Source organism: Fonsecaea multimorphosa, assembly GCF_000836435.1.
Source record: "Fonsecaea multimorphosa CBS 102226 unplaced genomic scaffold supercont1.41, whole genome shotgun sequence".
Classification (NCBI taxonomy): Eukaryota; Fungi; Ascomycota; class Eurotiomycetes; order Chaetothyriales; family Herpotrichiellaceae; genus Fonsecaea; species Fonsecaea multimorphosa.
Genome location: NW_015971675.1, coordinates 213,709 through 229,929, shown reverse-complemented (window position 1 = coordinate 229,929; position 16,221 = coordinate 213,709). Strand labels below are relative to the sequence as shown.

At 53.3% G+C, this 16,221-nt stretch overlaps 5 protein-coding genes across 5 annotated transcripts; 1 reads left to right on the top strand and 4 right to left on the bottom strand.

The window, feature by feature from the left end:
• Positions 1-533: 533 nt before the first annotated feature.
• Positions 534-1,493, bottom strand: Z520_11701 (uncharacterized protein; the record flags this gene model as incomplete). The annotated part of the gene is made up of 1 exon (XM_016782189.1): positions 534-1,493. One exon carries the CDS (start codon positions 1,491-1,493, stop codon positions 534-536), a length of 960 nt encoding a protein of 319 aa, XP_016626795.1.
• A 1,314-nt stretch (positions 1,494-2,807) lies between these two features.
• On the bottom strand, positions 2,808-4,590 carry Z520_11700 (uncharacterized protein; the record flags this gene model as incomplete). Its single annotated transcript, XM_016782188.1, has 3 exons — positions 2,808-4,222; positions 4,277-4,438; positions 4,515-4,590. 3 exons carry the CDS (start codon positions 4,588-4,590, stop codon positions 2,808-2,810), a joined length of 1,653 nt encoding a protein of 550 aa, XP_016626794.1.
• Positions 4,591-6,835: 2,245 nt separating this feature from the next.
• Positions 6,836-9,148, bottom strand: Z520_11699 (phosphoenolpyruvate carboxykinase [ATP]; the record flags this gene model as incomplete). The annotated part of the gene is made up of 3 exons (XM_016782187.1): positions 6,836-8,176; positions 8,631-8,907; positions 8,973-9,148. The coding sequence occupies 3 exons, from the start codon at positions 9,146-9,148 to the stop codon at positions 6,836-6,838; spliced, it is 1,794 nt and encodes a 597-aa protein (XP_016626793.1).
• A 1,078-nt stretch (positions 9,149-10,226) lies between these two features.
• On the bottom strand, positions 10,227-11,059 carry Z520_11698 (uncharacterized protein; the record flags this gene model as incomplete). The annotated part of the gene is made up of 3 exons (XM_016782186.1): positions 10,227-10,389; positions 10,450-10,936; positions 10,993-11,059. The coding sequence occupies 3 exons, from the start codon at positions 11,057-11,059 to the stop codon at positions 10,227-10,229; spliced, it is 717 nt and encodes a 238-aa protein (XP_016626792.1).
• A 2,652-nt stretch (positions 11,060-13,711) lies between these two features.
• Z520_11697 (uncharacterized protein) lies at positions 13,712-15,508 on the top strand (the record flags this gene model as incomplete). The annotated part of the gene is made up of 3 exons (XM_016782185.1): positions 13,712-13,808; positions 13,888-14,819; positions 14,891-15,508. 3 exons carry the CDS (start codon positions 13,712-13,714, stop codon positions 15,506-15,508), a joined length of 1,647 nt encoding a protein of 548 aa, XP_016626791.1.
• Positions 15,509-16,221: the final 713 nt, after the last annotated feature.

The following is a 16,221-nucleotide window of genomic DNA, read 5'->3' as shown; positions in this document are numbered from 1 at the left end:
GAAGGAGAGGGTGAAGGAGAGGGTGAAGGAGAGGGTGAAGGAGAGGGTGAAGGAGAGGGTGAAGGAGAGGATAAAGGAGAGGATAGAGGAGTAGGGGAAGGAGAAGGAGAAGAAGAAGAAGAAGAGAACATAGCCCGCCCGAGCTCAGTAGCCTCACCCAAGTAGAACAACTGGCACAGACAGACAGACACTTGGAAAACAATGACACTCTCGTCACCAACTCAATTCCCAACAGCTTGACCCTGGTGATCCAAGCCCATTCCCGCATGGGCGGCATATCTAGCCCTAGCCGCCCCTGCTCTCTATCAAACCGTCAAAGTGTATATTTGAAAACGCCAGGAAACATTCTCACGTGCGGAGCATAATCTCCTGCACTGATCCCCCATAAGCCAAAGCCTGCTCAGAAGGTCCGTTGAATAGAAGTAAAGTGACGACTTCTCGTCGTCAAGGAGAGCAGATGCTTCTGCCAACTGTAGACTCGGAAAAGCGCTGATTTGGTGGGACATCAGGGGTTGTCCGTCTACCACCACCCTTCACTCCAGGCCCTTGATGCTCTTGACAAGATCCGTCGACGGTCTGCCCGATCTCCTCCAAATGGTCTTGCCATCACCGGGATCCTGCATGTCCGGGGCCGGCAAGATCTCCCTCAGCAGATCGTTGATATCCAAGCCTCTCTCCCGTGCAATCTGCCACTGTTTGGGGTACCCGAGACTGACCTCCTCGAACCTCACTCCGTCTCTCCAATCCGTCCTGCGAACGTGCAGGTGCCCCGTCACCACGACTTTGGCGTTGAATCGCGTGTGCCAGTCTTCGGTCTTCTTGGTCCCGCACCATAAGCTGAATCGGGGAATCATGGGGATTGTGATTGTGTCTTGGCGCAGCGGCCAGTGGTTGACCAGCACCAGAGGGATCCCTCTTTGAGAGGTGGCTTCCAGTCTCTCCTCGGCCTTGGAAACCAGCTCCTGACACCACAGATCCCGCGACTCGTACGGGTCCGGGTGAAGGAGTGCCTCATCCGTCGCGACTATGTTCTCCTCCATCGCCCACTCCAAAGCATCTTCTCTCGACACATCATCGGGCCTGAAACTGTAGTCGTAAAGCGTAAACATGGGGCAGATGATACAGGGTCCGCCTTCTCCTTCCCACTTCACGTACTCATCCTCGGGGGTGATGACGCCGTACTCGTTGGCGACCCGAACACATTCCTGGTACTTGAAATCTCCCCGGAGTTCCTCGTCGAGGACTTCCTCTTCGGTTTCCTCGGCGCGGTTGCGACGGCCCGGCAGCGTGTACAGCTCGTGATTACCGGGCACCCAGAAGACTTGCTTGAAGAGCTTCGTGGTGAGCTTGAATGCTTCGTGGAGGTGCTCAATCTTCTCTCCAACATCACCACAGATGATCAGGCTGTCATCCAGGTGAGGTCTCAGGTCGTACAGAGCTTCGCGGTTGTGCTTGTAGCTGAGGTGGAGATCTGAAATAGCATAGAGTTTCATCGTGATAGCTGGTTCGGTCCTTCACAGCGTTGGGTGAACCACGTCCTTATCGGCCAAGCCACGAGAACCTATGATCACAACTCGGGTCTTTCTAGACAGGATGACAGGTAAGATGGCTTATCCAATCACTAGGTGACGGTAGAGGTGACAAGAGGGTCCGAGAAACCTAGGTCGGCAACACGACTCATCGGCAGCCTTGCTGAACTGTCATCACGCACAACACTGAATCAGTCCTCCTGGACTCGCTCGTGCAAAAACTGATGGACGTGAAAGGAGGGAGGTACTGGAGGTATGGGTGATAGCTGTTCTGATACGCTTTGTGGGAATCTCTATGCAGAGCTACGGAGTGCAAGGTGATGACAGCGTGCAGAGCAAGGCTGAATACGTAAATTCGGTGAACGAGGAAGAGGACGAGTTGTTTGCGTGTTTCATCGTGCAAGGTTGGCCGATGCTAGCGCAAATTCAGCGGCCAATCAGAAGTCTGTTTCTGTCCCCAGCGGGTCTCGGAAAATCTTGGTCTCGGCAGAGTCGGTACTGGAAAATCATTGTTCCTTCCACCGCTGTCAACCCGCATTTGCCCTCGAGCCCTGTCGACGCCATCCATCATCAAATGCTCCGTTGCGTGGACTTGACGTGAATCTGCGGCCCATCGCTCGGGTTTCTAAAGGATATGGCAGAAAGTCACAAAGCAGATTCCCCACCTGACGGGGGGCGGCTTAGAATTCTCGCGCAATCGGGGCTGAGGAATCTGGAGGAATCTGTTTTACCCAAAGGCTTGAAGCAACACAGAAAGCTTCCATTAAAGCACAGCAAGCTTATTCTATATACTGCATTGTCTCAATCCAAGCTCAATCACCATCTAGTGCCGCATCGCACTGGACAAACCCAGTAAGATAACACCCACTTCAGTAAAGATGCAACCACATACAGCCTCATTCAGATGGAGACGTAAAAAGCATGCAACAAAGTGGTTCTTGACAGTAACAGCGGCGTGTGCCTGAACTCCCTGAAAGGCGCCGGTACATAGCTCGCTCCACACATAGCAACCGCCGTTTGCGAAAATGAAAAAAACTCCCAATTATGTGCTGGGAAAACCCAACCCAACCCAGTCCAATCCAGTTCCATCCAACTCGGGCCCTCCAGCCCGAGCTTTCGCCGACTCAAAATTTGGTTCTTTGGTTTATCCAGAAAGCCCGTGGTATCATTCGAGGTAGGTATAACTGCATTTTCGTAAATCATAACTTCAGGTGTCTGGTACTTTGATGTTGGTCTGGCTTTGTGCAGGAATGTAAAAAGAGGTCTCTCCAGGAAGCGCTACCGAACCCAGTCCTCATCTTCTCGTTCATCGTCCAAACTCAGTTCCGGGTTGGACATGTCGGGTGCCACTGACCACGCTGGGTCTTCCGTCATATATGACGGCGGCATCGCAGCTCTAGGCTGTTCCGCTGGAACGGTCGATGGCCCATCAGGATGCGCATATCTCTGTGCCTCACTTATGGTGTATGGGTGCTCGCCGTTGCCAGTGCTCCCGGGCGTAGAGATACTAGGCGTCATGCCTCTACTGACACTCGATAATCGCGACGGAGTTTGTGAATCTTGCGGGTTCATCTGCATCTGCGCCAACTGATGCTGCAATTGCATTCTTTTGGTCTCCGCTTCGGCCTGCTTCAGATAATCGTCGATGTCAAGACTCCCAATGTTGTCATTGGCCAACATGTTTGCTTGAGGCGTCCCAAAATAAGACGAGGCTGAACTCAGCCGGAATCGATCAGAGGCGTCGTCTCCGCCAGCGCTGCTGTAATCGTTGAATGCGTCCAAACCGCCCTGTCGATCATTCCCCATGGACCGATCGGCACCCCACTGGTTAGCAACGGGAGGAGGAGACTGATCTTCGACCTCGGAAGGCTCTTCGCTCGAGGACGTAATCCCCACTCTATTAATTTGGCTCGTCAAGTCAGAAGCCTGGAAAGCAGCCTGTTGAGACAACATGTACGGCGAGTTTTCCTGTTTCAAGCTGTAGAGACCATTGCTGCCGTCTTGGTTGAGATTGTTCCAGTCAGCTGAAGAGCCCTCGTTGTATCTTGCCCACGGTGGGGGTTCGTAGTCATGAGCTTGCTCATAAGTCATGAACCAGGTCTCCGGAAAACGTTCTGGGAGTGTCAGGTCCTGCAGACTTGGGTTTTGGCTGTTTGGTAGGCTGTTCGGCTGGGTGGGCGGTGTGTCCGTGCCGAACGGAGAGTATGCATATGCGCGTGGATCGAAATTGGGGATCTTGAAATCCTGCATTGACGACTGTCCTGCCATTCTTGTTGGCCCAAGCACGGGCGAATTGTGTTCTGATTTGACCTTTCGTTCCACAATTTGCATGGCCTCCGTGATCGAGTTATGGAGGGGCGATTCGTGGTAGGGTTTGGCAAACTTGGTCAGCGGAAGGCTGTCGGTGGAACGCTGAGCAATCTCCCTATGGCCATGAAGCGAGTTCGAGCGCGACGGGATCTTATACGGGGTTCCGAGCTGATTATGAGCATCGTTGAACTTGTGAACTGGTTTGTGATGACCGTTGGTAAATATCGTCGTCTTGGGGTCATGAGAATTCATGTTATGGCGGTGTTTAGCATGGTCCTTCGGCTGGAGGAGTTGCGAGATGTCTTCAGGCACCGGGTCGAGGTGGTCTTTCTTGAGAGCGCAGGTACAGCGGGAGCCATGTTGGCAGCAGCAGGTATGCGGATCTGTGGAGATGGTATCAGGACCACGATCTGTTCCTTCATAAGATATCCACATACCGGATTTTCCTTCTTGCTTCTCATGAGGACAGTTCTCCTTTGAATGAGACTTGTCATGGCATTCGCATTTCACATGTTGAGAGCGAGACTTCCGTAAGCCTCGGCAGTGTTGGCATTGCGACACAGGGCGACCTTTCTTGTTGACATGCACCAGAGGCCGGTCTGGGTAAGAATGGAGGGTTAGTTGTGACTTCGATGATCTGGCTAGGAATGTGCGAAGTTGCCCAGCACGACTCACCTTGATGGTGACAAGAACTGACACGATGACCCCTCACGCACGCCTCGCAGGCGAATTTTTCGCCGTTGATGAGCATTTCGAGTACCCTAGCAGTCCGGTGCCACAGTCGCTTTCGACAGGGTTTGGTGCAGAGGTAAGCTGGCCTACCTCAGCGAAAGAGGTAGGGATATGCCGGGTCCGTGGGGAGCGGATAGAGGGCGATTTCTCGAGGCGGCGGGGCAGGCGGACTGGTCGGCCACCACGTCGGGTGCAGAGGGTATAGGAAGATTTGAAGGGCGCGCCTCCAAGGAGGTATGACAAAGGAATTAATCTGATATATTTCAAACGCCAGATGGTGCGAGGGTGGACGTTGTCGGCAAGACTAAGGATGGGTGCGGAAGGGTTCCTGGGATAGGGTCCGAAAGAACTTCGAGAAAGAACCGCCTGACGCCGGAAAGTGTTGACAGGAAAAAAAGAAAAGTATTGGTAGGCGAGCAGGGCAGGCTAATATGGATCGGGATCGGCCATGGTTCGAGGTTGGGAGTTGTTCAGCAAAGGTGATGCTGTTTTGCTGGGTGATGAGGGGGAAAATGTGTGTTGTAGAACAAAGAGTGGGTGAGGATTGTATTTGTGAAGAGGATGAGCGGAAGGACGACAAAATTCGAGAAAAGCGTGGTGGCCGCGAGTTTCCACTATTAGATGGGTTTGGAGTCTCTCTATGGAAACCCTTTGGAGCCCTGGAAGCCCTGGAAGCCCGGAGCCAGTGGGGTGGGATATCTCTACCTACGACAGGTTGATCGGTGGATTGCACGGCTGCGGTGGCTGTTTTCGATTCGAGTTTGGTGGCCTCGAGAATTCGCAGGGGATCGGGAGGTGCTGGCATGCGACGGGCACGGGATGGCCATGCAAGGGAACCTCTTAGTAACCCGTGACTCAGGTAGGTTTCCCTTGGTAAAGGCGTCGCGTTCAAGGAGATGCCGATGCCATGGTCAGTGGAACCTTCCGGTACCTTAGAAAGCAGGAAGGATCCCCAACTGGAGGGCACATCACATTTTACTATAGTTATACACTGTACTAATTGGTAGGCAGAGGCTACCGGAAGAACCGCTTAAAAAGACTTGTTTCCAGGTGCACGCTCCCCTGGACTTCTCTTTCCCTGCCCCTCACTCCCGGCTCCCTTGGCCCTGGTTGGAGATTCCAGGGCAACCTCGGGCCACGACACTGCCACTCCCTTCACCGTTGCCCGCCAAAGCCCACCTAAGCCCACCTTAACCGACGGGCACCCGGTGAGGCTACGTTAGCCCTAGTAGCGACCGCCTTCCCGCCTTTGCCTGCATAGGTATTGCAACGTTCGTCACCCTCCACCCCACGGCTGATTCTCATTCTCACCTATGGACATCTCGGCTTGCAACTTAGCATAGTCGCCTTGCCCCGTGACATATCCTAGACTACTCTGTCTGGGCAGTGTGTTGCGCCCTGGTCCAGTTGTGCTGCTGTTGCTCGCCACGAGGTTGCACGAGACGACTACCCATTTAGGATCGAGGGGAATTGAACGGTCAGAACTCTCCACCAAAAGGAAAAGGACCGATACAGAAGACAAAAACCCGGAGAATTACCTTGATCATCCCTCGTAGGCGACAAACAGGGACAGGGTCACAGGATTCGTTCTTCTGTTGTCCCCATGCAGTCGTAGCGAAATCCCGTCGTTAGGCCCTCAGGGTGCCTTCTGACTGGCGGCTATTTTCCTCAGGTACGTTACTTTGTCCTCATACAGGCATGGATTCACACAGTCATCCCCTGTCCATTGAGCTCACGATTTCCCGTCCAGGTTCCTGACATGCAAGCGAGTCAGTGCTGCGGCAGTGAAGTCATTGTACAACCGTGCCACGTGGTCCCGGGTTGAGGATCGCTAGCATCAAGATGTGCAATTGAAAAAAAAGCTCATTTTATTTTTGGGACGTAAATCAGGGAAAGCTATCAACACATGGTTGCTGTAGGAAAATGATCATCCATCTCTCAGCTATTGTAGCAGGCATAGAATGGAGGCCGGTCGACTCCCTACCCTACATGCCGGCAAAGCCGCAACGGCGGCTGCAACCGCAGAGTGGGAGGATGGCCGTCATAAATCTTGTCCGTTCGTTGAAATCGTGATGCCTCTCGCGTCTCGCGTTCGTATTGTTGTTGTTCCTTGCTCCAAACAATCGAACGCTGCTTATCCAAACGCCCTTTCAATGCCACTTTGTACAGCCAAAGTTTCTCCCAGTGTGAAATCAAAACACAGCACGTCCAGCTCTTTCTAGCTCAACAACAGCTCGCTTCATGGCGCACGACTTTTGCTTCATTTACACAGTGGGGCCGGCTTTGATGACCTCCTCGGTGGCCTCATCCGAGTACTTCTTGAAGTTCTCGTTGAACAACTTCGCGAGCTTGGTCACTTCCTCGCCAAAGTCGGCTGAGCCAGTCCACGATTTCTTGGGGTTCAAGAGCTCATCCGGCACGTTGGGGCATGTCTTGGGGACGCTGAGGTTGAACACATCGTAGGTCTCATACTCGACCTTGGCAAGTTCTCCCGAGTGGATGGCGTCCAGAATAGCGCGTGTGTATTTCAGTGGGCAACGCTTGCCACCAGTGGTAGCACCAGCACCAACCCAACCGGTGTTGAGCAGCCATGCGTTGACATTGTGTTCAGAGATCTTGTCGGCAAGCATCTTAGCATAGCGCATCGGGTGTAGAGCCAGGAAGGGTTGAGCGAAGCAGGATGAGAAAGTCGCTTGAGGCTCCGTCACACCGTCTTCGGTACCGGCCATCTTGGACGTATAGCCAGAGATGAAGTGGAACATAGTCTGTGCGGTATTCAGTTTGGAGATGGGTGGTAACACACCGCGAGCGTCGCAAGTCAGGAGAATGATGTTGCTCGGGTGGTTGTCGCTCATACACGGAATCTTCGCGTTGCCGATGTATTCGATGGGATATGCGCAACGAGTGTTCTCCGTCAAGGTCGCATCATCGTAGTCCACCTCTCGAGTTTCGGGGTCAAAGACGACGTTCTCCAAGACAGAGCCGAATCGAATGGCATTGAAAATATCTGGTTCCTTCTCCGCAGACAGACCAATACACTTGGCGTAGCAACCTCCTTCGATGTTGAAGACACCTTTGTCGGACCAGCAGTGCTCGTCATCACCAATCAGCTTGCGGTGGGGATCGGCAGAGAGGGTGGTCTTGCCAGTGCCAGACAAGCCGAAGAAGACAGTGACATCGCCATTGTCACCCTCGTTGGCCGAGGAGTGTAGGGTCAAGACGTTGTGCTTGACGGGCATCTCATAAAACAGGACGGTGAAGACACCCTTCTTCATCTCACCAGCATATTCAGTACCGAGGATAACCATCTCTTTCTCAGCGAAGTTGATGGCAACGCTGGTGGCGCTGGTCATTCCGGTTGTGTATCTGTTGGCAGGGAAGGACCCAGCATTGTAAATGACATAGTCGGGGTGGAAATGTTGCAGCTCTTCCCGGGAGGGTCTGATGAGCATGTTCCGCATGAACAGGGCATGATAGGCCCGGGCGCAGACAACTCGGACACTGATGCGGTATCGTTCATCCCAGCCAGCGAAGCCATCGACAACGTAGATGCGGTTCCGGGTGTTGAGGTAGTCGACAGCACGTTCTCGGTTGATTTTCCAGACCTAGATGAGCACACTGTATGTTAGCTATCTTTTGCTTCGTGTCGTGGTGGGGCAGAGAGCAACGATAGACGGGACGGAACAATTCCACGGCTATGACTTGGGCCGGCCGAGTCATGGGCCAGCCAAGATTGTTAGCCGCGGCTCATAGCCCATGAAGCCCCAGCTAGCTGCGTCATGAGCTTTTTGGGCTTTTCCGGGCAACGCGGGGCAGAGCCACACTTCAGCTATTCTCTGAAGTGTTTCCTGCCGTCCGTAGCGGCGGCGCACATGCGAACCACTGCATCACCGTGCATTGCGGGGAAGTGCTGGCTGTTGGCAAGTCCAGCTGCTCGCTCCTTGACTGAGATCATACGACTCATGGGCCTGCCAGGGCATGTGCTCGCGCTTTCGGATTGGGTTCGCACAAGTCTTGCAATATAAAATGGGTAGAACAGAAGAAGATGGCAATACTGACCTCTGGAGACATGGGCTTGTTGACGGGTCCCCACCACACATCCTTCTCCGAGCCTTCCTCCTTAACCACGCGCTTATCCAGCGGGGAACGACCGGTCTTGGAGCCCGAGTAGGCTGTCAAAGCTCCTGAGGATGTGATGGCCGTGCCGGTTTCGTAGACCAGGGCATCTTCGTAGAGAGCAGACACTGAGGGATTGGCAACAATGGCAACGCGGTCGTAGTCAATGTGTGCAGTCGTGTGGAGCTCTTCTTCGAGCTCGGTGTGCTCGCGGGTTGGCCTGAAGTTGAAGTGAGTCGAGTGTGATCTCAGAGACTTGGGGCATCAAGATGACGACAAACTTACTCGACACCACCGGGGTGCAGCGCGGTCTTGTTGACAGAGTGAGAGACCATTCTGGCGGAAAAAGCTCGAAGCTGGACTTTGGCTAGATCTGAACGTGCTGTGCCAGTTGCTGGAGAAGGCGAGTGAGGCCTGATCTGGTGAACAGCTTGGAGACGAGCAGAATACTCGGCAGCCATGACTTGGGGATCGACCTGATATTGTATCTTTCTGACGATGGGGCCAAGCCGAACTGCAGTGCTATTCCCGATGAACGCACGGGAGAGATCGGAGGGCGACGAGGTGGTTTTGCCTACAGAGTCAATCCGACTCTGCCCGAAGCCTGCTGATTGGAAGAGGCCCAAGTGCCGTCGATATGCCGTGTGGTACTAATTGGAGATGAATGCCACAGGTGCGGAGCATACGATAATGAACGCAAATACCCTTCTTATTATCGTGCTGGTCGAGGTTTCGAGAAGGGAGGGAAAGGAAGAGGATGGCGGGAGAGTGACGGAAGACGGAGGACAGCTGCAATTGAGGTGGAGGCGAATAGCTGAGTAGCTGAGGTCTGGGCTTAGTTTCTCCTCTCCCCTTGCCTCTTGGGTGCCTCTCTCGCCTCTCGTGCGCTGTTCCCTTGACCCCCGCCAATCTCGCCCCCTTGGAAAAGCTGCTGTTGAATGGCTGTGTGCCTCGCTGTTTTTCTCCCCGGCGAGTTGAGGGGTTCGTGCGCCTGCGTCAGCTTTCCTCTGGTGGCTCTTTGGTTTGGACACCAATCGAATATGAACTTCCGGTGAGTACCGCCCTCCAATAAGACAATTGTCCTGAAAGAGAGGCAAGAAGAGGAGTTGTTAATGACGGCGGTGCATACGTCAAAATGAACAACTTTGGAGTATTTCGGTCGATGGTTCTGACGACAACCGTAGATCAAACCAAACGAGCGGTGTAGTTTGTCGTGCCATGGCCTAGAGAGGGAAAGCACAAACACTTGACAACGAGCAGATCATGTTTCAAACCGTTCATCTGTCACACAATAACACGAATGATGGAAAACCACTACATCATTGCAGGTTTGCCTATGACCAACCTCTGCAGTAGGAAACTCGATCAATGTCTATATTGGGACTCAATCCCCACCTTGCAAGGCCGCAACCCATCTGTCCGAGAGCTGCCAAATCATCCCTCCCCCCAAAAGACACCTGCGGACTTTGCCAGAATCTGCGCAGTAGACAACTTGGATCGCCATGTAAAGAGTCTGCTTCGCCCTCACGTCATAAGACATCAGGCGGTCTTCTGCCATGCCCCATAAGCCCCGAGCAAGCTGCTGGTCACCCCTGCCAGACCAATGATACCATCGTCAAGGTTGGTGTATCCGAGCATTGTGCTCGGCACCGTAAGGTCGCAGAGGTCTGAGATCAGTTGGATATTGACGGCATGTTGTTGTCTAGGTTTCGGGAGTCAGTGTACACTTCTATGAGTGTGAGAGTAGTGGTCTGCGACATACCTGGCAATCTTGACCTTCTCCACCTTGGCTTCGGCGTCCTTCTCATCCACAGTCCTGGCACGCTCCCTCAACTTATAAGTATTGTAGACGCCGGCAAGGGCACTGGCGACCAGGCCGGTGAACCAGAATCGGTATGCCGTGGCCTGAATGCTCTTGGCTCGGGCATCTTTCTTGACTCCCATTGCGTCCAACAGCGTCATCATGTCAAAGAACATATAGCCGGCGTAGCCAACCTGTCTCAGGACCTGCAGGTATTGTACAATCTTATCGCCATTGCCTGACTTGACGGCCGCATCGTAGAGTTCGGACCCGGCCCGAATGTGCTCGACGAATTTCCCAACGCGCAGGATCTTCCTCGTCAATCCAAATTGAGTCTTGATCGTGGCCCAGGGCTGAATGGCACTTGTTGGGTTGTTGGTGCGATACAAGTACCAAGCGTAGAATCTGCTGAAGTATTGGATCGTTCGGAGGACTTTGTCGCGACCGACTGCGAAACAGAGCTCAGCAGAGACACTTTGCAGAAGCCGAGTTGGACCAACTCACCAGTTGTCGCAACATATCGCAGGTAATGGGTCACCGCAGGGTGATAGACAAGCGCGTCTGCAACCATCGTGATGATGCGCCTTGTTCTCTGTAAGCCTTCCGGCAGATAAGAAGGTTGAGGGAGATGAACTCGGGATGAGAATGATGGTCTTAAAGCGCGACGCCGGGTAGCAAGGGAGCAAGGGAGGTCAGCCGCCGAACAACGCTGCCTCGGCTCTTCGGGCAATATCCCCTTCAACGAGGCCCGGCCCTCATGCTTGTGCCTCTGCTCGTGCTTCGTGCTCATGTTAAGTCATTCCTCTATGTCTATTCTATCCTATCAAATTGGCAACCACCTCGCCTCTTCTCACATCATCTGCCCGCCCTCCTCTATATCTGCGTCTGCACTCCAATATCCCAAGGGGAAAAGTGCTCAGGCTTGATTCTGAACCGCCGCTATCAACCTCTGGCTTCTGAAGTCTCGATCGTGCCCTTCCTATCAAATTAGCTTACACCCCGAGACATATCTCTTGATGCCAGCTGTCTAACCAGCTCACTTTTCCCGTGTCATCACCCGGCCTTGAATGAAGATGCTTGGGAGCGAATGTTTCTGTCTCTGTAGTCTTCGAACTCCTTTCTTCTGGTGTATCTGTCGAGCTGCTACTGTTTTGAAAACAGGAATTGACTTTGATGGCCTCTTCAACACTGCCACCCCTCTCCACAGTTGAGCATGAGTGAAAGATACTCGAAGCCGTGGATTGTCTCGTTTGTAGGCAGAACAGCGGCCGATGTGCGCAATGTAAGTTCGCCGGGGTTTCTCATGCTGGATCTCGAGTGTCAGCTTCCTGTGCCTTGGGGCTTATCCTTGCAAGTTGACATGTCAACTTGGGATTGTCATGAACTATTTCACAGATTGTCTGAGATAGCCCGTCGCTGTCATCCCTGAGTCGGTAACGGAAGAAGTAGGATCTGATCTGACCAGACAACTCGAGGAAGCCGATCAGAAGTGCATTGGCTTGGAAAGGCACGTCTCTCTCCACGACCTGAGGAGGACAAACAAGACCCTTAAAGCGAGCTTGCATCAAAGGACGCACGGATTCTTTATCGCGAAGTCAGCATAGAGGAGCTCACGTCCGGAATCGCTGCTTCCGGTAACATGCCCTGCGTGCAAATCGAGAATGTGGAAGGTAGACTCTCACGGGCACCACGAAAGCAGGCATAGGCCCTTGGACAAAACGACCATTTGACCGGCGCAATCCTTGCGTCTGCGAAGCAAATCCGAAAAAAGGAATTGTCTCGAAAGGATGCCCTTTTGTAAGACCATCAGCGAGAGATGGAAAGTCTCACAGAGGATTTGAAAGGGCCTTTGAAGCGACAATCATTTGCATCGACAGCAGCGGCAGCAATACTGGGAGCCCGCATGGCCACCACCAGAAAAGCAAGACCTTGGAGAGCTTCTGTCTGCCATCAACAGGCAGAACCCTTCGGCAGATATCTGCATTCTTAGCCACAAGGAGCTTTTCGGGCCCTTTACCAATGTCAAGAGCGCAACGGAAACCTGTGTGGACGGCGGTCAAGCGCAGTGAGAGCGAACAGTGGATGGAACTGATGGAAAGAGCTTAAGAAATGCTGCGGTGAGAGACAAGAGAGAGAAGCCAAAGGCGACTTGCCGGATCCATATATATTGGTGTTTGGCAGTGTCGTATGAGATGAGTAGCAAGTGGGAAGGGTAGGTAAGAATCTCGTCTACATGGGCTCATTTCCCAGCTGCCCGCCACACGGGATAGTCAAGCCCTTCGTCGTTCGTGTCCACATTCACCGGCAAGCAGGTAATATTCTCGCAGGAGACCGGAGGGATCAATTATACCTCGAGCCATCCAGGCACGTTGGTGGTGGTGGAAAATCCGCCGGGCCGCCGGGTGGAAGTTGAGAGAGCACCAACAGGAATTATGTACCTAGGTATCTAGTACCGAGTAGACCATTGAACTACGCTTGATACGATAGAAAAGCCCATGGGCGGGTCCACGACTGCATACCATTATCTAGCAGAATCAAATGTGATCACCCTGTCTCTATCTGTCTCTCTCCTGTATGTTTGATGGCCATGGGCGATAATTTGGCGGAAGCAATGATTCGTGCATTGGTACGTATTCCGAAAACAGCATTGCTGGCGGATCCGCTTTTCTTTTCATCAAGCCGAGGCTCCGATCAATTTCCGCCGGTTTTTGCGGAGGTGGAGCATCATGGCACCATCCTACGACTCAACATAGCTTCTGATATATCCCTTCCCTTATCATAATCGCGAATCCTTTTTGTCATCTCCCAGATAAAATTCAAGCACAATTGTTTTTGGAGACCCCCGGGTCGACGAGGCGCGTGTTATCCTTTTACCGGCTGGCTGTTTGCGAGGCTGGGAATAGGTGTGCGGGGATATCAACGCACACGAAAACGGGGGGTTCGTTGTGTGTTTTGGACAAAAAAGGTATCTCACGTCAGTGCCAAAGACGGTGCGTGAGAGCAGTAGGAGGGAGAAAGGGAGGAAGAGAAGAATTGAGGTTGACCACGAACGGCGAAGGGTTCATCGGTCGGAGACAGCAATTCAATTTAGCTCCAGCTCCAGCTCCAGCTCCGATTCCGTGCTGTTTGTACGTGATTGTAACGGAAGCACAAGTGCAGAGCAGTGCGAGGGAGGTCACGGAAAGAGATAGAAAGAGAGTCTCAGAGAGAGACAGAGAGCACAATGCCCACCAAGTCGCCGTATCCGGACATTCAGATCCCCAATGTCGACCTTTGGGGATTGATGTTCGAACAACCTCGGGATTTCCCCGACACCCAAGGTTCGTGAAAAGGCAATGTCGCTTGAGGTCTGTTGAGATTGAGATGTTTTTGTTGTTAACTCAAACTTCACAAACGCAGTCATCTACCGTTCTGTGGACTCGTCGCGGCACTACACGTGGGCCGATGTCAAAGAAGCGGCCACAGAGTTTGGAGGCGGCCTCCGCAACCTCTGGGACTGGGAGAAGGGTGACGTGCTGAACATCTACGCGCCCAACGACGTCGACTTTGCACCAATCGTCTATGGCGTCTTTTTCGCCGGCGGCATCGTCTCGCCCGCGAACCCTGCCTACTCGGCCGACGAACTCTCCTTTCAGCTATCCAATTCCGGGTCCAAGGCCATCGTGACGACGACCGATTTCCTGCCCACGGCCCTCAAGGCGGCCAAGATGTCCAACATCCCCGAAGACCGCGTGATATTGCTGGGGAGCAAACGAGATCCATCCCACAGGGTCAAGCACTGGACTAACATCCGCAAGACATCGGGCGCGACTCGCTACAGACGGCGCAAGATGAACCCGGATAAGGAGCTGGCTTTCCTCGTGTACAGCTCCGGGACGACCGGTCTGCCGAAAGGGGTCATGCTGAGTCACCGCAACATCATCGCCGATGTGCTGATGATCAAGGGAGCCATGGGCAAGTGGTACTCGAGCGGCAACGACAAGATCCTCGGAGTCCTGCCATTCTACCACATTTACGGACTCACGGGCCTGGTCCATCAACCTTTGCACCGCGGCATCGAGCTCGTGGTGATGCCCGCGTTCAATCTCGAGGTGTTTTTGAAGGCTATCCAGGAGCACAAGATCACATTCATTTATGTTGCGCCCCCCGTGATCGTGCGGCTGTCTCGGGACGAGATTGTCGACAAGTACGACCTGAGCAGCGTGAGGATGATCACGAGCGGTGCAGCTCCTTTGACTCGGGAACTGGTCGATGCAGTCCACAAAAGACTGAAGATCAAGATCAACCAGGCCTATGGATTGAGCGAGACTTCTCCTATGACGCACACGCAGGTAAGCATGCCACAGACTCAATCGAGATTCGGAAAGGTTTTTCTTTTCTCCGCTGACACCGATGGTTCTAGCCCTGGGATGAATGGTACACGTCCGTGGGAAGTGTTGGTAAGATGTTTCCGAGCATGACGGCCAAGTACATGTCGCCCGACGGCAAAGAACTTGGGCCCGGCGAGGCCGGTGAGTTGTGGCTGTCTGGACCGAACGTTTTCAAGGGGTATTGGAAAAATGAGCAAGCGACCAAAGACGCCATCACGGAAGACGGCTACTTCAAGACTGGAGACGTGGGCTTCCAGGACAAAGACCACAATTTCTACATCACAGATCGAGTCAAGGAGCTCATCAAGTACAAGGGTTTTCAAGTCCCCCCAGCCGAACTCGAAGGCAAACTGATGGACCACCCTGGGATCAACGATGTGGCGGTGATTGGGGTGTACGACGAACACCAACACACCGAAGTGCCTCGGGCTTATGTCGTAGCCAGCGATCGCAGCAAGACCAGTGACAAGGACGCAGACGAAATCGTGCAATGGCTGGCTGGGAAAGTGGCGAATCACAAGAGGTTGCGAGGCGGCGTGAGATTCATTGACGAGATCCCCAAGAGCGCTGCGGGTAAGATCCTGCGGAGATTGCTGAAGGACAAAGCCAAAGAGGAAGATGCAGGGACCAAGGTGAAGGCGAAACTCTAGGGTGGATGGAGGATCGGAGGAGTTCTGGAAGAGTCGAGCGAGGAGGGACACGCGGTTGTGTCTTCCCATTTCCCCGCTCTATTTCTTTTTTTTCGGTCGCAAGAAATCGTCTCATGTACACAGAGGGAGTAGCACGTGTGGTCGACAGGGAGTGTATACGAGTCAGGATGTAGTCAATGCGGCTGATGGCCAAGGCGAGGACGAGTGACAAGCTTTTTGGCGACAGCATCTGATTCGGGACTCTGTGCCGATTAAGCCTCTGCAGCCGGCTGGGCAATGGTCATCTTTTCTTTCTTTTCTTCTCTTCTCGTATCGTACTACGGAGTAGGTAGACAGAAATGGAGATGAGAGACGGGAACGTACCTTGCTCGATGGAGCCACCCATCACAGCCATCAGCCCAAGGATGGAGAAGGATGGAGTCGGTGGGCACAAAAGTTCTTCCGTTCCGTAGCCAATACCTTGGACAGAGCCGATACACGTGCTGTCGCTGTCAGAGGGAATCTCCCACGGCCACGCGGCCCAGTGTCCTGAGATGGGAAGATGCCCCGTGCCAGTTGGATGCCAGTGAGCAAGGTGGGTAGGTGAGCAGGTGAGCAGGTGAGCAGCGCCAAATATTGCCTGAGGACGGTCACTTTCCTGAGAACTGCAAGCAAAGGGTGACGCTAACGGATCGTCGACAACTCACTGCAGCGGCGATCCCGAATCTTCACCC